Source organism: Staurois parvus, unplaced genomic scaffold (genome assembly GCF_062004578.1).
Source record: "Staurois parvus isolate SC_StPar_1 unplaced genomic scaffold, SC_StPar_1.0 ptg000936l, whole genome shotgun sequence".
Taxonomy (NCBI): Eukaryota; Metazoa; Chordata; class Amphibia; order Anura; family Ranidae; genus Staurois; species Staurois parvus.
Window position 1 is genome coordinate 390270 of NW_028318732.1, and position 21200 is coordinate 411469.

The following is a 21200-nucleotide window of genomic DNA, read 5'->3' on the forward strand; positions in this document are numbered from 1 at the left end:
TATATGGGGACCAGGTTCTGGCCCTAGACTAGTTTGGAGGCCCTATAAAATACTTCTTGATTGATAACATCAGATATAGTCAACGGGTTTTTGGGAGAACCCCTTCTTCACTTCTTGAACAAACAGTCCATTGTTAAATATGGATGAAGTTCTCCAGAAATAACTGGTCAAGGCCAAAATGACACTGAGACATCCGAACATCCTAGTAGCGAGGAAGGGTAGCTACAACTGGTCTATGTTTAGCCCTCACCCCAGGCATTCTAGTGAGCTCTCTCCACACTGAACTACGAGTAGGTCCATTATTTTTCAGCTTCCTGTACCAGAATAAGTTGTCCAGCAAAGGTGAACGTTCCACAGTTTGGGAAAAACCATATAACACTGACCTGGGGTGCTCACGATGGTCATCTTTTGGTCATACGGTTTAAGTTTTTCCCCAACTAAAAGAAACCTGCTGCTGGAGTTGGAGCTGAGATAATTCAACTTTAGGTGGCCACCCTCCCTGTGGTGGAAGTGTGGTATATGGGGACCAGGTTCTGGCCCTAGACTAGTTAGGAGGCCCTAGTACAAATGTTCATCTCACTTGGTGATTCCTATCAAATACTTCTTGATTGATAACATCAGATATAGCCAACAGGTTTTCGGGAGAACCCCTTCTTCAGTTCTTAAACAAACAGTCCATTGTTAAATATGGATGAAGTTCTCCAGAAATAACTGGTCAAGGCCAAAATGACACTGAGACATTCGAACATCCTAGTAGCGAGGAAGGGTAGCTACTACTGGTCTATGTTTAGCCCTCACCCCAGGCTTTCTAGTGAGCTCTGTCCAGGCTGAACTACGAGTAGGTCTATTATTTTTCAGCTTCCTGTACCAGAATAAGTTGTCCAGCAAAGGTGAACGTTCCACGGTTTGGGAAAAACCATATAACACTGACCTGGGGTGCTCACGATGGTCATCTTTTGGTCATATGGTTTACGTTTTTCCCCAAATAAAAGAAACCTGCTGCTGGAGTTGGAGCTGAGATAATTCAACTTTAGGTGGTCACCCCACCCTGTGCTGGAAGTGTGGTATATGGGGACCAGGTTCTGGCCCTAGACTGGTTAAGAGGCCCTAGTACAAATGTTCGTCTTGCTTGGTGATTCCGATAAAATACTTCTTGATTGATAACATCAGATATAGTCAACGGGTTTTCGGGAGAACCCCTTCTTCAGTTCTTGAACAAACAGTCCATTGTTAAATATGGATGAAGTTCTCCAGAAATAACTGGTCAAGGCCAAAATGACACTGAGACATTCGAGCATCCTAGTAGCAAGGAAGGGTAGCTGCTACTGGTCTATGTTTAGCCCTCACCCCAGGCTTTCTAGTGAGCTCTGTCCAGACTGAACTACGAGTAGGTCCATTATTTTTCAGCTTCCTGTACCAGAATAAGTTGTCCAGCAAAGGTGAACGTTCCACGGTTTGGGAAAAACCATATAACACTGACCTGGGGTGCTCTTGGGCACTGCCCAAGGGCCCAGGGTCAGTAGGGGGCCCCATGAGATGCCCCTGGTACCTTTCATTGGCTTTTTCATAGGCTTTTTTGGGTGTGGGCGAGGACACAGGGAACCCATGATCTCCTATTGCCCAGGGGCCCCATGAGTTGTCAGTCCGCCCCTGGATATAGCCAACGGGTTTCGGGAGAACCCCTTCTTCAGGTCTTGAACAAACAGTCCATTGTTAAATATTTATGAAGTTCTCCAGAAATAACTGGTCCAGGACAAAATGACACTGAGACATCCGAGCATCCTAGTAGTGAGGAAGGTAGCTGCTACTGGCCTATGTTTAGCCCTCACCCCAGGCTTTCTAGTGAGCTCTGTCCAGGCTGAACTACGGGAGGCCTTTCCCCAGAGACATGTTGGATATATCTGATGTTTATAATCGATAAATATTTGTACCTATTAACCAAGTCAGACGAAGGTTCGTACTAGGCGCTCCTAAAACACACCCTGTTCCTGTCCAACAAGCTGACAAATAATGGATCTACTGGCAGGATCAACAGGTGATAAAAGTGACACCAAGGGGACTCAGAAAAACAAAAACTGCTGAGTTACCTTCACTGCATCTTGAAACTTTAATCCTTTCCGTTCTGTGCGCGGCACTCTTCTTCCTCCTCCTCAGTGGGGTTAAATGACTAGAACTGGAGAGTGCAAAAGCTGGTGTCGCTGTGCACGGTAGCCAATGGACGTGTGTGGCTCGTTTCGTTCCGAATTGAGACTTGGAAAAAAAATTTGATGTTCAATCTTTGAAAAGAATAGAAAAGAATAAAGAAAGAATAGAATAGTAAATAAAGGCATAGAATAGAAAATAATAGAATAGAAATGAATAGAATAGAAAAAATAGAATAGAATAAATGCAACCATCTTTTGAATAGAATAGAATGAATATAGCCATCTTTCGAAATTCGAAAAGAATAGAATAAAATAGAATAGAAAGGAATAAAACAGAATAGAATATAAAGTTAAAGAATACAATAAAAAAAAATAGAAAATAAAATAATAGAAAAACAGAACAGATTAGAATAAAATAGAATAGAATATAGTTGTCATCTGAAATTCAAACTTTGAAAAGAATAGAAAAGAATAAAACAGATTAGAAAAGAATATAAAAGAACAGAATAGTAAATAAAGGAATAGAATAGAAAATAATAGAATATTTTCGAAAAGAATGGAAGAGAATAAAACAGAATAGAATATAAAATTAAAGAATAGAATAAAAAAGAATTGAAACTAAAAGAATAGAAAAAAAATAGAATAGATTAGAATAAAATAGAAAGAATATAGCTGTCATCCAAAATTCAAACTTTAAAAGAATAGAAAAGAATAAAACAGATTAGAAAAGAATATAAAAGAACAGAATAGTAAATAAAAGGAATAGAATAGAAAATAATAGAATAGAATATTTTTGAAAAGAATAGAAGAGAACAAAACAGAATAGAATATAAAATTAAAGAATAGAATAAAAAAGAATAGAAACTAAAAGAAAAGAATAGAAAAAATAGAATAGATTAGAATAAAATAAAAAAAATATAGCTGTCATCCGAAATTCAAACTTTGAAAAGAATAGAAAAGAATAAAACAGATTAGAAAAGAATATAAAAGAACAAAATAGAAAATAAAGGAATAGAGTAGAAAATAATAGAATAGAATAGAAAAAATAGAATAGAATATTTTCGAAAAGAATAGAAGAGAATAAAACAGAATAGAATATAACATTTTAGAATAGAATAAAAAAGAATAGAAACTAAAATAGAAAAAATAGAATAGATTAGAATAAAATAGAAAGAATATAGCTGTCATCCGAAATTCAAACTTTGAAAAGAATAGAATAAAACAGATTAGAAAAGAATATAAAAGAACAGAATAGTAAATAAAGGAATAGAGTAGAAAATAATAGAATAGAATAGAAAAAATAGAATAGAATAAACGCAGTCATCTTTTGAATAGAAAAAATTTTATATAGCCATCTTTCGAAATTGGAATTTTAAATAGAATAGAATGAAATAAAAAGAATATAGCCGTCTTCTGAAATTCAAATTTCGAAAAGCATAGAACAGAAAAGAAGAGAATAAAAAACAGAATAGAATAGAAAAAATAGAATGGCTTAGAATAAAATAGATTAGATAAAAATAGAAAGAACATAGCCGTCTTCCGAAATTCTAATTTTGAAAAGAACAGAATAAAATAAAATAGAATAAAACAGAAAATAAAGGAATAGAATAGAAAAAAAAATAAATAGAATAGAAAAAATATAGAATAGAAATTCAAATTTCGAATAGAAAAGAACCAGCTACTCATCGCAATGAATTCGGATCAATTTGCTATTTTCAATTCAAATTGGATTTCAATCCGTGGGGAAAATCTGAACCCGGTTGAAAAAGAACAAACTAAAGACAACTAAAGTTCGTTAGGAATGCAACAAAACAAAATCATCAAATTAACTAAACAAATGTTTTCGTTCTGCTCGTGTCTAGTAGCCAATCAGCTTTTGCGATGAAGTGTTGACAATAGAACCTGGAAGCGGATTGGATGCCACCAGATTCTGCACCCTCCAGCTTTAGTAAATCCCGCCCCCAGTGTGCAGTTATGACCAGTGATGGACGAACGTGCTCGGGTTCAAGTTTGCAAAAATATCTCAATCTGCAAATGTTAATGCAAACCGAACAGGGGCGGACTAACCATTTGGAAACTCGGCACTGCCCGAAGGGTCAGTAGGGGGCCCCATGAGATGCCCCTGGTTCCCTTTTGATAGGCTTTTTTGAGTTTGGGCAAGGACACAGGGGCCCCATGATCCCCTATTGCCCAGGGGCCCCATGAGTTGTCAATCCGCCCCTGGAACCGAATGAAAGTTATTGCCACCTGATGAGCCCGGCTTGGGGCTCATTGAGAGGATGCCGGCTGCTGTAATTGGGCTTGTTGGGGAAATACTGGATGATGTCATTGACCAAATATGGCCATATTTGGTCAATGGTGTCAGCCAACATCTCTGGCCCCCTTTATTTACGTTCGGCTCTTGGCAGGGGAATCTCCATGCCGGCAGATAGGAAGAGTCAGGGATACGTCATTGGTTGTGATGTCGAAAATCCAAACCCTATCCCTAGTTCTGAATCGGGATCAAATCCGATCTCCCAGAATTCCACGGTGCTTCTCCTTTCCGCATGAGCTCTTCGTTCACTCGAGGAGGAATTGCCCAAAGTTTGAACTCAAGTTTTATGGAACAGTTTCTTGGGGGGTTTTTTAAGATGTAATGTTCTGCCCGGGTCATCTTCATGTCGGATGTCTTCATAGGACTGGTGTTCATTTTGTGTTTATTGTCCAACCTGAGCTTTGCGATGGCGTTGAACCCCTTTTTCCCGTTTGGGGAGATAGAAGAGATCCATGCTGTAGCATGCCAGTGTCCAAAGATCAGGATGGAGCTTGTCCATGCTCCCCATAAAAGGCTGAATCCCAAAGACCGGCTGCACGCTGATGATGTCAGAATTTCATATGTGCTCAGTGGACATCCCGCCTGGGACCTCCCCCAAGCTGATACATTTCAGCCTAGGGACAGGCTTAGTCAGAGATCCCACAGCAGGGTTTCTCAACCAGGGTTCCATGGAGCCCTAGGGTTCCTACAGAGGTTGCTAGGGGTTCCTAGAGCAACAAGCAATATCCGTCTCTGAAATAGGTTCCCATTGACCAGGGGCAAACAAGGCACTTGTCTATGGCGGCATTTTTCAGGGGGGCAGCACCTCCCCTCAGAAGAAGGGATGAAAGAAGAGACGCGCCATGGGAAGCAGGTGGGATCCAAGAGAGGCTGCAGGCTGCTTGATGGTGTATGTAGAGCCTGACTCTCGTTCCCAGGCATGTCTGGAGCTTTGAAGATGAGTGTATATTTCTCTATCGCCGGGAGGGGTAGTGGAAGGCTCTCCCGAGTGGGGGGCAGGGGTGTTGTTGGTCAATGGCAGGCTCTCTCCATGGGAGGGGGAAGGGGGAGTGTTGGTCAATTTCTGTTGGGGCCTAGGGCAGCACAAAACCTAAATACACCCCTGCGTTGACACCATTCATATTTTTAGCAATCTATAAGGGGGTAGTTCTTCTCAATGACCACAAGTGTAAGGAACGTTCTTCCCACCGACCATCACAAGAATGTATCATGAGCTGTAGATACAGTCATTTTTAGCAGGGGTTCCCCTAGAACGAAAAGTAATTTCAAGGGTTCCTCTGTGTTGAAAAGGTTGAGAAAGGCTGTCCTAGAGACTAAGCCTGTGTATTGGTGCCCCTGGGCTCACTCAAGGCACAGAGTCTAAATATCAGTAGGTCTTCACCAGAGCTCCTAATGTTGGAGATGGTCTGGATACCCTAGTGGTCCTCAGTCCAGGTAGGAGACGTGGCAGGTTGCAGGCATTAAAGTAGTCTATTCCAGGCAGAGGTTGTGGCAGGTAGCAGGCAAGAGAGTAGTCAGGTCCAAGCAGGGATCATGAAAAGCGCCATTCAAGAGGGAGGTCCAGTCCAGACAGGGGTCATAAAGAAAACAAACAGAGGGCGCACCGGCCTGGTGCATTACCTTAAAACACATTTTTATTCTATATTCTCACAATAGGAACCCTGAACCTCCAACAGGCTAATGCATTTCGAGGACTTGCCTTTTCCTCAGAGCCAGTCCACCATGCATAGATTCTCACAATAGGATCCCTGGACCTCCAACAGGCTAACGTGTTTCAAGGACTTGCCTCTTCCTCAGAGCCAGTCCACCATGCATAGCTTCTCACAGTAGGGACCCTGGACCTCCAACAGGCTAATGCATTTTGAGGACTTGCCTTTTCCTCAGAGCCAGTCCACCATGCATAGCTTCTCACAGTAGGGACCCTGGACCTCCAACAGGCTAACACGTTTTGAGGACTTGCCTCTTCCTCAGAGCCAGCCAGGTCAAGGAAGGCAGCAAGCAATGAGTAGTCAGGTCCAGGCAGGAGTCAAAGAGGGTGGCAGGCATAAGAGTAGTCAGGTCCAGGCAGGAGTCAAGGCAGGTGGCAGGCAAAATAATGGTCAGGTCCAGACAGGGGACATGCTAGGCAACAGGCAAGAAAGTATTCAGGTCTAGGCAGGGGTCAAGGAAGGAGTTGGAAAAGGGAGTAGTCTGGCCCAGGCAAGGGTGGAGGTAGGTGGCAGGCAAGAGACTGGTTGGCTCCAGGCAGTGGTTATGCTAGGTGACAGACAAGAGATTAGTGAGGCCCAGGCAGGGGTCAAGGAAGGTGGCAAAGAAGAGAGTAGTCAGGTCTAGGCAGGGGGTTAAAGAAAGTGGCAGAAAAGAGTAGTCAAGTCCAGGCAGGGGTCAAAGAGGGTGGCAGGCATATGAGTAGTCAGGTCCAGGCAGGAGTCATGGCAGGTGGCAGGCAAGACAGTAGTCAAGTCCAGACAGTGATGCTGCCAGGTGGCAGGCAAGAGAGTGGTCAGGTCCAAGCAGGGGCCATGCCAGGCAGCAGGCAAGAGAGTATTCAGGTCTAGGCAGGGGTCAATTAAGGCATCAGAAAAGGGAGTAGTCTGGTCCAAGCAGGGGTGGAGGTAGGTGGCAGACAAGAGACTGGTCAGGTCCAGGCAGGGGTACTGCAAGGTGGCAGACAAGGGATTAGTCAGGTCCAGGCAGGGGGTCTAAAAAGGTGACAGAAAAGAGAGTAGTCAAGTCCATACAGGGGTCGAGGAGGGTGGTGGGCAAGAGAGTAGTCAGGTCCATGCAAGGATCAAGGAACACAGCAGGCAAGAGGCAGGGGTCATACCAGGCGATAGGCAAGAGAATAGTCAGGTCCATGCAAGGGTCAAGGAAGATGACAGGAAAGAGAGTCACCAAGTCCAGGCAGGGGTCATACCAGGCGACAAGCAAGAGAATACTCAGGTCCAGGCAGGTGTCATACCACGCGACAGGCAAGAGAATACTCAGGTCCAGGCAGGTGTCAAGCTAGGTGGCAGGCAAGAGAATACTCAGGTCCAGGCAGGTGTCAAGCTAGGTGGAAGGCAAGAGAGTAGTCAGGTCATTCCAAGTCAGCAAAAAACTGTGCACAACCGGGACAATAGCGTTTTATGCAAATGTTGGTCTCATCAGTTTGTGGCTGGTCTTTGTGATTCCATTCCACACCTGCTGTGTGCCCGCCATGATACTCTGGGTAATAAACAGGTTACAAATCCTCAGTGTGGTGAGTACTCAGCCCAAGTTGGGGGCCACTGATCCTCAGTGTGGGGTTATTAGGTCTCAGCTAGGGGTACTAATCTTCGTTTCGGGTAGTACTCAGCCTCAGTTTGGGGGTTGCTTATGCTCGCTGTGGGGAATACTCACTCTCAAAGGTTTGTTTCTCAATATTCCTTCTCTTTCTATTTGTAGGTCTCTTCCAGAAAGCCATTGCACAGAGTGGTACAGCCATAGCTAGCTGGTCCGTCAACTATGAACCCCTGAAGTACACTCGTATGTTGGCGGCCAAGGTGGGATGTGACTACCCAGACAACAATGAGATGGTCAGCTGCCTCAGGCGGAAGCCGTACAGAGACCTGGTGGACCAGGACATCCAGCCAGCTCGATACCACATCGCCTTTGGTCCTGTTGTGGATGGAGACGTAGTTCCAGATGATCCAGAGATTTTGATGGAACAAGGAGAGTTTCTTAACTACGATATACTGATGGGGGTGAACCAAGGAGAGGGCCTCAAATTTGTAGAAGACACATTGGAGAGTGAAGACGGAATATCCGCCAGCTACTTTGACTTCACAGTGTCCAATTTTGTGGACAACCTCTATGGCTATCCAGATGGAAAAGACGTGCTACGTGAAACCATCAAATTCATGTACACTGACTGGGCTGATCGCGACAATGGCGACATGAGGAGGAAGACCCTGCTAGCCCTTTTTACAGACCATCAGTGGGTGGCACCGGCTGTGGCAACAGCTCGCTTCCACGCTGAATACGAATCTCCTGTTTTCTTCTATGCCTTTTACCATCGTTGCCAGGCAGAGGGGAGGCCGGAATGGGGCGAGGCAGCCCATGGTGATGAAGTGCCGTATGTCTTTGGTGTTCCCATGGTGGGGGCTACTGACCTGTTCCCCTGTAACTTCTCCAAGAACGACGTCATGCTGAGTGCTGTGGTCATGACCTATTGGACCAACTTTGCTAAGACTGGGTGAGAGCTGTTTTCTTTGGTAGCTTCACACTGACCCTTTATTTTCTATCTGTTGCATGTATCCATTGTAAGATGAGGTCCAAACGTTACCCTTCACTGTCCACACAATGAAAGATGAGGTCCACAAGTTACCCCTTGCTCTCCACACAATGGAAGATGAGGTCCACAAGTTACCTCTTTGACTTCACACAATGAAAGATGAGGTCCATAAGTTACCCCTTGATCTTCACACAATGAAAGATGAGGTCTGCAAGTCACCCCTTTGTCTTCACACTATGAAAGATGAGGTTCATGAGTTACCCCTTGCTCTCCACACAATGAAAGATGAGGTCCACAAGTTACCCCTTGCTCTCCACACATTGGAAGATGAGGTCCGCAAGTCACCCCTTTGTCTTCACACAATGAAAGATGAGGTCCATAAGTTACCCCTTTCTCTCCACACAATGAAATATGAGGTCCACAAGTTACCCCTTTATCTCCAAACAACGAAAAATGAGGTCCACAAGTTACCCCTTGCTCTCCACACATTGAAAGCTGAGGTTCACAAGTTACCCTTTGCTCTCCATGCATTGAAAGATGAGGTCCATAAGTTACCCCTTGCTCTCCATGCATTGAAAAATGAGGTCCACAAGTTACCGCTTACTCTCCATGCATTGAAAGATGAGGTCCACAAGTTACCCCTTGCTCTCCACACAATGAAAGATGAGGTCCACAAGTTACCCCTTGCTCTCCACACATTGGAAGATGAGGTCCACAAGTTACCCCTTGCTCTCCACACAATGAAAGATGAGCTCCACAAGTTACCCCTTGCTCTCCACACATTGGAAGATGAGGTCCATAAGTTACCCCTTGCTCTCCACACATTGGAAGACGAGGTCCACAAGTTACCCTTTGCTCTGCACACAATGAAAGATGAGGTCCACAAGTTACCCCTTGCTCTCCACACATGTACATCCCAAATTACAAAGATTTAAATAGAAAGCCCAGCCACAGCTTGGTGGGATTTCGTAATGAGTTGGAGCCATGCAAGTGTGGGAAGGGAAGATTGTAGAGAGGCACTGTGTGGTGCTGAGCAGGCTACACAATGAAGTACTGTCAGTACTCAGTCTTAGCTTAGATGGGGGAGGGGTTTAATCCTGATTGTGGGGGTACCTAGCCATAGTTGTGATGGGCTACTAACCCTCAGTGTGCGAGTACCTCTGGGGGGTACTAATCCTCATTGGGGGGGAATACTTACCCTCAATATGGGACATGGGTTACTCAGTTAAAAGGGCACTAACCTTCAATGTGGGAAGTACCAGTCTTTCGTGTGGGTGATAGGTGCAGTTGAGAGGTTACTAATACTCAGTGTGGGGGGTACTCATCCCCAGTTGGGGTTAACTCAACGTGGAGAGCACTCGGCCTCAGTTGAGGGTGTACTCATTTTCACAATGGGCTATTTTTGGGAAAGGCTACTAATCCTTAGCGTGGGGGTACCAAGTCTCAGCTGGGGTGTACTAATCCTCAATGTGGGGAGTACTCAGCCTTAGTTTGGGGGTTACTATTGCTCACTGTGGAGAGTACTCACTCTCAATGGTGAGGGTTACTTAGCCTCAGTTAAAAGCGTACTAACCTTCAATGTGTTGGTATTCAGCCTCATTTGGAGGAGGGTACTAATACCCAGTGGTGGGGTACTCATTCTCAGTGGGAAGGGGAGGGGACTTATCCTCAGCAGTCGTGATTTATAGCCTTTGTTGGTGTGACGATCGCGACGTCAGACCCCAGCCCTTCTCACCAAACTCGCGACCGAAGGACTAGCCAATATAAAACTACGATGTCACGTGCGTAACAATGCCCCACCCAGCTGCACCCTGCACAATGATTTTCCAGCTAATGGACCACAATCGATGTACCGGCAGCCTGAGTGCGATTGTTACTGGGTCAGGTTAATTACGCAATTAACCCTTCACACTGCCACCACCTCCTTTTTGTACAGAGAAAGAGGAAATTTGGCAATATCAGCAATAACACTAGGATGATTGGATAATCGTTTGTATACCACTGTCACCGCACACAGGTTATACAGAGGGTTAAACACACATAGTAGCGCTCTTCAGCGGCAGGAATTCGTAATTTGCATTAAAGAGCTTTAGAAACAGTTCAACACTTTCAGAAAGTAAGATTTATTACTAACAGGTCAAAAGGGTGCAATAAAAATATTTACAGAAAAAGATGTAGCCAATATATATATAAATATAAAGAGAACAACAGCACAGCAAGAGATAACAGAAAGGAATTTAGAGGGTTAAAGTACTTGCCAGTCAGCCTTGGTGTAAGCAGCTTCAAGTTTCATAAGTCAAAAGGATTTCTTGTCTCCACTGTCACTTTCAATGTTAACACAGGAGACTCTTCTTTTCTCTCTCACACACCCTACTCCAAGCATAACAGCCTTTTTCTATGATCTCAGCAGGGTGTCTCCTTACAGCAGAGAGCCAATTGCCTCATTTGGGGAGGGGTGTTGGGGCGGAGACCCAAGCTAGAACGAAAATCCCTCTTAGCTTATATTATGGCCCATAACTTTTCCTCGGGGTATTTAGCAGCCGTGCCACTAGTAGTTTAATATGCAGACGCATCTGCAGAACGGTTAGATATGAAATATTCACGTGAATGGTTCGGGAGATATAATTTTCTGCTTTTCTATATATGCCAGCTAAGGGGTGTGACCTATCAGGAATCTTGTATCAAAGTGACCAATCGGAATATATGCCTGGTTTTTCTTTAAGTCCCTCATATTCCAAGATATGAAATCATAGGGAAAAATGGATGTTGGATGTGGTGTCTTGTTTTATGCCTTCTCTGGAATGTCTTTGAACTCCTGTGAAGGGCTTGGTTTACGCTTTTACGATATCCCAGATTGCACAGCTCACAGACAGCTAGGCACCTAACTAGTGAGGTTTTATTGACAGGACGCCCTCCCACTGACTTTGGTGCCTGTGATCTCTGCAAACACACACCGACCACTCAACAGAAAGGGAGGGGGATGATTGGAGGAGAAAGCCTGATTTGCGAGGGAGAGAGGTGAGACAACATGGAAAATTCTTAACAAAATGGAAATCCGTGTCCATCTCTGTGGGCACAATTGCTACAGTTGGGGGTATTAATCATAAGTAGTGGGAGTATTCAGGGGTACTAATCATCAGTAGTGGGCATACTCAGCCTTTGTAGGGGGAGGGGTACTAATCACTAGTAGTGGGGTCACTAATATTCAGTGTGGGAGTACTAATCCTTGGGTGGGGTTGCAATGTAGCATTTTAGGTCCATGACCGACCCGCCACCAGCCTGTGATTGGACAAAAAAAAGCAAATACAGAAGATTGATGAGCTCCTCTCTCTGGTCTTTCCTACAGTCAGCATGGTCTTTGTTAGTACATGAGCTTTGTAGCACAGCTAATTGTGCTGCTTCTCCCTCCCCTGGTCTGAGCCCTGCTGTACAGGGACTGCAAGAGGCTGATACCAAGCACAAACCTATTAGTGATCACAAAGCTCGATCGATGTGTCTTTTTACAATTTCCTGGAGTTCAGTTTGCATGTCCTCTTTTCATATACTGTATGTACAATACGCAAATCTTTATTGAATACTTTAACCCATCCACACTGGTCCCTCAATGGAGCTTGCAGCCTATTACAGTGGTCTCCAAACTGCGGCTTGGGGGCCAGATGCAGCCCTTTGTTTGCCTCTATCTGTCCCTTGGACACCAACAATGGGGCACGAATCCTTCTACTGACACCAACAATGGGGCACCATTCTTTCTACTGACACCAATGATGGGGCACTAATCCTTCTACTGACACCAATGATGGGGCACTATTCCTTCTACTGACACCAATGATGGGGCACTATTTCTTTCCCTGAGATCGACTGTAGCACTTCCCTCTTGAAGGCCGCTGATTTGGTTTTGGGTTTCCCCTAAGCTCTGCATGGTCAGGCAAAACACATTTTCCACACTTGCACACTTGCAGTCAGCAAACAGTCCTTGAGATGGTTTTTTAGTTGTTTTTTTTTTAAGGGGTTAACAACTTGGATGGGGTCTAGGGGTATATGGGATGCCCAAGGAACTGCAAACTTGAGGACAAAGTCCTTAGCAAAAATAACAGCTGTCTTTGTTAAGTCCCCTTGGTGTACCTCCTCAGACCCCAGATGAATCATCCTCTTCACCCGGCTGTACTGAGGGTATCCCTGGGCAAGGGATTCCAAGATCTAGCAGTTAAGTAGTGCCAGATGAAAACTAGTTGGGTCTTGTACCTGACCACCCTCTCCCTTTCTCTGGCCTAGGGGGAGTAGAAGTACTCACACTGTCCTGTCCTGTCAGCATGGTGGGTTGGTAGCTGCTTTTCAGGCCTTCTGCTGGGCTGGATGCTTCCCTACTGCTCAGGATGTCCACCCTAAGAGACGGTGGAACAGTGAAGATTCTCCTATCCAGCAACCAGCCTGTAGTTGGGCTCCCTTCCCTGGGCCCCCCTCCCAGGCTCCGCACTGAAGCCTTCTCTCAATCCATCTTCCACCTGACTCCCCTGTTCTTCAGGCTTTTCCACATGTATGGGTTGTCCTTGGTCACCATGCCTGGCCTCCTGCCTGGGGATTGGCCAAGGTTCCTCAAACATGCAGATCTGAGCCTCCTCCCCTGCTCCACCTCTCTTTCAGAAAGTTCTCTCTGTTTTTGGAAGGTTGTTAGGGCTCCAGAAGCCCTGACCTGAGAAGCCCCCCAGCCTGTCCTGAGGTGAACTCACTACCTCACTCCCAGGCTGACTTATCCGAAGCTTCTACCCACCCTCTAACTACAAAACAACAAACCTACCTACCTAGAGGGCCTACACGAAGATTGGCACTATTCCTCTTTTTGCTACAAGGGGCTATTCCTCAGACTGACACCATCAATGGAGCATCATTCCTCCCATTAACACCAGTGATAAGGGAATATTCTTTCCCCTGATACCTACAAATGGAACTATTCCTCCCACTAAAACCAATAATGAAGCATCGTATACTTCCATTGAGACCAAAGCATTTTCTACTCACACTGGTCACATTCTAGCCCTAAAGAGTCTGAAGGACAGTAAACTGGCCCTTTGTTTATAAACTCTGGAGACCCCTGGTCTATCACATACTAGGGGTGAAAGGCGTGATTCCTGTCGGGTCAATGCCAGAAGTCACACTCCGATTGACTTCATTTAGGCAGCAAACGCCAGCACATAATTAGTAAGCAGTCAAGCATTATGGTGGTTCCCTGACTTAGAGGTGGGCCGTGCATTGTGTATAGTGATGTGACATCCCGAGTTCCTCTGTAAAGCCTTGTGACCCGTGTCACTGCATGCTTTCACTTAACTCCTTCACTCTCCCTATATCCCATGGTTAGGCTGCGGGTCTCTGTAATGCAGGTTTGGACCCAGTTGTTCTGAGAAACTGACCACTGGGGATGGAGCCAGACCATGGACTCCCTCGCTTCCGGAGGACCCTCCAACTCGCCGCGTACCACAATTCACGAGAGGCTGCTGTACACTCGATGTCATTACTTGGTTACCCATAGCAACTGCATTTCTCCTCCATGTGTCTTGCTGAGTTAACCCTTCTTGCAGTGGCCTTGCTTCAGACCCCAAGTGTGCATTACTGGCCCAAGTTCTTTCACCAGCCAAGGACCATTATTCACCCCTTTGTATAACTTCATACCAGGCTTGGAACACTTGATGCAACTTTTACTAAAGCATTTTGGCAATATAGTTCAACATGAACATTGTTCATGAATGTCCCGTAACTAACTCTACTAGGCTGCCCAGGCATACCTCAACAAGGTAGTAGTCCATGTCTGGCGATCTCCAGAAGCTGGTTAATCTCCAGACTCCTGGTACTTCCAACAAACTGCAAGGCACAGCAGTCCTCCTCAGTGTTCACATCCTTCTGCTGCTGCGGGGGCTGAGGTCTCTTGGAACGTAGCCTTCCCCCTTAAACTACAGGTGGGTAGGCTGGATCCAAAAGCCCAAGAAAAACATTAACCCACTCCCAGCCTGGGTCAGCCACTGTCTAGCTAAACAACCTGTAGGCAACCTGCCTAGAAGCGGGAACGGTCGTGGATGGACCACCGTTCCTCCAGTCCTTGTTGAGCCGGATGAACTTTGATCCATCTATGGCCAGCTTAAGTAACTGATCACTAGCCATTTTAATAGCACGACTGAACAGCTAAACCTGGTGCACGTAGCATGGACCTCATCATAACCCAAGCTCACAATGCCAGAAGTCACACTCCTATTGACTTCATTTAGGCGGCAAACGCCAGCACATAATTAGTAAGCAGTCAAACATTATGGTGATTCCCTGTTCACATTCTTCTTCTGCTGTGGGGGGGCCGAGGTCTCTTGGAACATAGCCTCCCCCGTATTTAAACTACAGGTGGGTAGGCTGGATCCAAAAGCCCAAGAAAAACATCAACCCACTCCCAGCCTGGGTCAGCCACTGTCTAGCTAAACAACTTGTAGGCAACCTGGTCGTGGATGGATCACCGTTTCTCCGATCCCTGCTGAGCCAGAAGAACTTCGATCCATCTATGGCCAGCTTAGGTAACTGATCACTAGCCATTTTAATAGCACGACTGAACAGCTAAACCTGGTGCACGTAGCACAGGCCTCATCATAACTCAAGCTCACACTATAGTCTTCTGATTGGATGCTGGCTCTATCACAATGCACTCCAAGAGAACAGAGAAGGGTGGTGGGTGTAGGTCTTGTGAGTCTACGGGCCAACGGAAGGAGATGAAACCGACGCCAAAAGCATTTTCTACTTACACTGGCCACATTCTAGCTCTAAAGAGTCTGAAGGACAGTAAACGGGCCCTTTGTTTATAAACTCTGGAGACCCCTGGTCTATCACATACTAGGGGTGCAAGGCGCGCTTCCCGTCGGGTCATTGCCAGAAGTCACACTCCTATTGACTTCATTTAGGCGGCAAACGCCAGCACATAATTAGTAAGCAGTCAAACATTATGGTGATTCCCTGTTCACATTCTTCTTCTGCTGTGGGGGGGCCGAGGTCTCTTGGAACATAGCTTCCCCCTTATTTAAACTACAGGTGGGTAGGCTGGATCCAAAGACCCAAGAAAAACATCAACCCACTCCCATCCTGGGTCAGCCACTGTCTAGCTAAACAACTTGTAGGCAACCTGGTCGTGGATGGATCACCGTTTCTCCGATCCCTGCTGAGCCAGAAGAACTTCGATCCATCTATGGCCAGCTTAGGTAACTGATCACTAGCCATTTTAATAGCACGACTGAACAGCTAAACCTGGTGCACGTAGCACAGGCCTCATCATAACTCAAGCTCACACTATAGTCTTCTGATTGGATGCTGGCTCTATCACAATGCACTCCAAGAGAACAGAGAAGGGTGGTGGGTGTAGGTCTTGTGAGTCTACGGGCCAATGGAAGGAGATGAAACCGACGCCAAAAGCATTTTCTACTTACACTGGCCACATTCTAGCTCTAAAGAGTCTGAAGGACAGTAAACGGGCCCTTTGTTTATAAACTCTGGAGACCCCTGGTCTATCACATACTAGGGGTGCAAGGCGCGCTTCCCGTCGGGTCATTGCCAGAAGTCACACTCCTATTGACTTCATTTAGGCGGCAAACGCCAGCACATAATTAGTAAGCAGTCAAACATTATTGTGATTCCCTGTTCACATTCTTCTTCTGCTGCGGGGGGGCCGAGGTCTCTTGGAACATAGCCTCCCCCTTATTTAAACTACAGGTGGGTAGGCTGGATCCAAAAACCCAAGACAAACATCAACCCACTCCCATCCTGGGTCAGTCACTGTCTAGCTAAACAACTTGTAGGCAACCTGGTCGTGGATGGATCACCGTTTCTCCGATCCCTGCTGAGCCAGAAGAACTTCGATCCATCTATGGCCAGCTTAGGTAACTGATCACTAGCCATTGTAATAGCACGACTGAACAGATAAACCTGGTGCACGTAGCATGGACCTCATCATAACCCAAGCTCACACTATAGTCTTCTGATTGGATGCTGGCTCTATCACAATGCACTCCGAGGGAACAGAGAAGGGTGGTGGGTGTAGGTCCTGTGCAGGGCTTTCTTTCTGCCGGAACGCGGCGGTACTGCGTTCCGCCACCTTTTTCTTCTTGTCCCCGCTCACCGACTGCCTCTGCAGAGCTGACAAGCTATGCAGAGCAGCGAAAGTGACAGGTGCCGGACGCGGCTTGTTTATGTCATGCTTGCGCGTGCCCGGCACCTGTCACTGCCGCTGCTCACAGCCGGTGAGCGGGGACATGCACGCTTCACCCCCCCCCCTCTACCGCCAGCGTGTAAACATCGGGGGCGCGCGGCCACCCCCATAGGAAAGGTGTATCTTAGTACACCCGGCGGTGCGCGCTGACGTCATCACGCCCTCTGCTCGTCGATCCTACCATAGCGCGGATCGTCAGCATCAGGTAAGGAGCGGCGATACAATTTTTCTCGCTTTTCTTGCTAATGTGGGGGGGGGCAGTGTTACTCGCTATTCTTACTAATGTGGGGGGGGGGGCGGTGTTAATTCCATACATTTACTTTTATAGCCCCTCCCAAATTTTACTTGCATTCCTGTTCTCTAAAGGGGTGGTCCTAGGGTTTGATGGGGGCGTGGCCAGGTTTGGGTGGGGGAGTTCCACCACCTTTCCTCTGAGAAAAAAAGCCCTGGTCCTGTGAGTCTAAGGCCAACGGAAGGAGATGAAACTGACATTTATAGCTGTTTTAGTTAAAGCAATGTTCTGGCAGTGTAGGAGGATAGCACAACTCTCAGATGTTATGTAGCTACCGCAATGATTGTGATGGTGGCGTACAGCCTAGGCAAGATCTGGGAAACGCTGCAACGTGTGAAGCTGCCAAGCTACGTCTAAATATGAAATATTGTGCAGACTGTTGTATCTGCTTATTATCTGTGCGTAGTGTATTCTATGTAAGAGCATGATGTCTCAAAGAAGGGCTAAGCACATCTTAGAAGAGTCTTTCTCAATCTTTTTTAACACAGAGGAACCCTTGAAAGACCCTTCTGGACTCCGCAGCTCACGGTACATTAGTGTGATGGTCATTGGGAAGAATCCCACCCTTACAAAGGGCTAAAAGGGTTGTTGGTGTCAAGGGGTACGCGTCTGAGTGGTGGAAGTTCCTCATTGCTCAAGGAACCCCTAGCAACCTCTAGGTGCACTTGGGGCCTTTTGCTATCTTTCACTCTTCTCCTTCCTCTGGACTCTCCGGTGTTCATATTTGCCAATGCCCAGGACCAGGTGACTCTGCGCTTTGTGGAGTGGCTGCTTTGTGGAGTGGCTGCGCTTTGTGGAGTGGTGTAACTAGTACCTTCAGGGCCCCGGTGCATGAAGGGCCCCCCTGACCCCTGGCCGGGGTCCTTCCCTTCCAGCCCAGTGGCGGAACACCAGGCCACGGTCGCAAGTGACTCTGGTACTTCCACCACTGGTGTCAGTAGGTTGTTTTTTTTTTGGTTACTTAATTATTTTTGTAACCTTTTTTTGTACAATATTTTTACTATTTTTTTTAATTTTTTAGGAGCCATGTTGGGGGGGGGGGGGGCTTTGGTCAGATATCAGGGGTCTAAACAGACCTCTGATGTTTCACCTTTGGGACACGGCCCCCAATCTCCATCTCTGCAGTCTCAGCAGCACTGAATGAATAGACAGGAGTACAGAGTTTACGGGTCGGATCATTGACATTCATGAAAGAAAGTGGCCGGTAAATGACACTTCCTGACACATCCCTTGCAGGATCCGGCAGGAGGAGGGACGGAGAACCCAGCAGTGCTGCTGGGGGTGAGGAGGGAAAAAGCACAGGGTGGCTGGAGAGCAGGAAGTGGGAGTGGCTACATATAGTGGAACCAATCTTTCCATTTTCCTCCTGCAGCTGCTGAATGTCCGCTTCTCCTGCTCTCCCTCCTGCAGCTGCTGAATGTCCGCTTCTCCTGCTCTCCCTCCTGCAGCTGCTGAATGTCCGCTTCTCCTGCTCTCCCTCCTGCAGCTGCTGAATGTCCACTTCTCCTGCTCTCCCTCCTGCAGCTGCTGAATGTCCGCTTCTCCTGCTCTCCCTCCTGCAGCTGCTGAATGTCCGCTTCTCCTGCTCTCCCTCCTGCAGCTGCTGAATGTCCGCTTCTCCTGCTCTCCCTTCTGCAGGCATTTGGCGACTACAGGAGAGATTGCTTCCTCTATATGCAGTCGCCCCCACCGCTGCTCCTATCCAGGAGTACGGGAGGTGCATGGGCCCCCTGCAGCATGGGGCCAGGTCACAATTGCGACCCCTGGGACCCCTGTAGGCACACCGCTGTGGAGATTACATACTGTGTCTTGTCTGTGTCTCTTACCATGGCTGAGCAGAGCCCGTCACCCTTGTATTATCAGAACAGGGATACAATCAAAGCTCAGTAGAAAGTGCAGGAAACAAGTTAAAGTGTTACTGAGCCCCCAACACTACAATCAGTCTGTAGATGCAGGAAAGCATGCTTGTTATACTCACTGTGGAACCTAAGGGGTTAATCCTCTGCATTGTGTAAAAAGGCTATTTGATCCTGTTTTCTCTGACCCTCCTCCTCTTCTATAGTACCCAATCAATCTGCTGATAGTACAGAGCCCTAGGAGGCACTCTGCACATGCTCAGTTTGGTGTGTATTGCCAGAGTTTTTTTTTTTGAGGGGGAGGGAGGGTGCATGTGATCAGCACAGGGACAATCAGCACTGTCCAAACAAAGGGTCAGGGGTTATGCAGCCTCATAGGACAGTCATAGGAGCATGAAAACTCCTCCTACAAGTTTTAACCAGTGCGCAGACACTAATAGAAGTCACAAAACTGCAATATACTGCTGATGAGAAAAGGTATTTAGCAGTTTATATTTACTAAAATAATTGCATTTTCATGTTGAGTGTACTGTGGGAGACCAGATATAGTGAATGCGGGGTCCGGGGAGAGCGGATATAGTGAATGCGGGGTCCGGGGAGACGAGATATAGTGAATGCGGGGTCCGGGGAGACCAGATATAGTGAATGCAGGGTCCGGGGAGAGCGGATATAGTGAATGCGGGGTCCGGGGAGACCAGATATAGTGAATGCGGGGTCCGGGGAGACCAGATATAGTGAATGCAGGGTCCGGGGAGAGCGGATATAGTGAATGCGGGGTCCGGGGATAGCGGATATAGTGAATGCGGGGTCCGGGGAGATTGGATATACTGAATGCGGGAATGCGGGGTCTGGGGAGAGCGGATATACTGAATGCGGGGTCCGGGGAGAGCGGATATACTGAATGCGGGGTCCGGGGAGAGTGGATATACTGAATGCGGGGTCTGGGGAGAGCGGATATAGTGAATGCGGGGTCTGGGGAGAGCGGATATAGTGAATGCGGGGCCCAGGGAGAGCGGATATAGTGAATGTGGGGCCTGGGGTTTTGTAACACTTTAACTGTTTCCCGCCCGGCTGGGGCAGCAGCTGTCTCACTGACCACATTTCTACCTGCTTGCAAACCTCTGGAGGAAGCCTTGACTTCCATGATAGTCTGGTTGAGAAGGACGGCCTTAGACTCGAGGTGCTTTCAGCAGAATGGTGATATACATGAGGAAAGCCTTTTCGGTTTTCTAGGTAGCATAACTTGTAAGTGACCTTTTTTTTGTAGAGATCTTCAAAGTTCAGGACAAAATGGCGACCCAACAACTGAAACCAGCATGTACTAATGAAGATATGTTCCTCCTTATAAACCTCCTAGAGGGGTGGAGAATGTTAGATATCAATAGCCGTAGGTTTGAAATAAGTCCAACAAGCTCATATAGGTGTTGATGGTCAGGTGTCCACAAACATTGGGCCATGTAGTGTATTTTTGGTCTGGCCCCTGATCCTCCCCCATGGCTGCCTGTGTAAATTAACCAAGCTTTGGCCATAAATACAGTATATGTTTAGCACAACCAGGGGCGGACTGACAACTCATGGGGCCCCCCGGGCAATAGGGGATCATGGGGCCCCTGTGTCCTTGCCCAAACTCAAAAAAGCCTAGGTACCAGGGGCATCTCATGGGGTTCCCATACTGATCCCGAGTTTCCAAATGGTCAAGTACGTCCCTGAGCACAACATACTCTGGGCATTTTGGCTGTGCTGCCCTTTGATTTACAAGACTTTGAGCAGTTACATGGGCAGTGCTGATGTTGGTCATGGTTACATCCTCAAAGGGAATGCCCGTGCAGGTCCACATAGGTACGAGGTGGTATCAAAAAGTTTTGAGAGTTTTGTAACACACCAACAGATGGCAGCACAAGGCTGCATGCACAGTCACAGGGAGCACCAACCTTCATAAGTCAGTGTGCCAAAAGACATCATCCTGTTTATAGCGGGAGCTGTACAACTGGTGCTTTTCTGACAGCGTGCATTACCACGTCTGCTATTTCATCATGAACACGTGAAATTCTGCATGAAACTGGGCAAATCTGCCACAGAGATGTTTGACTTGATTCGACAAGTTTATGGCGA

General features: G+C 46.8%; 1 protein-coding gene across 4 annotated transcripts in view; it reads left to right on the forward strand.

Annotated features, from left to right (window-relative positions):
* The window catches only part of NLGN2 (neuroligin 2), a 260819-nt gene that overhangs the window by 232068 nt on the left and 7551 nt on the right, over nt 1–21200 (forward strand). For all 4 annotated transcript variants that reach the window (XR_016307274.1, XR_016307275.1, XM_089656768.1 and 1 more), the window contains one exon: nt 7885–8674. Coding sequence is in view for 2 of the 4 variants with exons in the window: in XM_089656768.1 (XP_089512894.1) it covers nt 7885–8674 (790 nt within the window). In the remaining 2 variants the exon portion in view is untranslated. The remainder of the gene's footprint in view (nt 1–7884; nt 8675–21200) is intronic.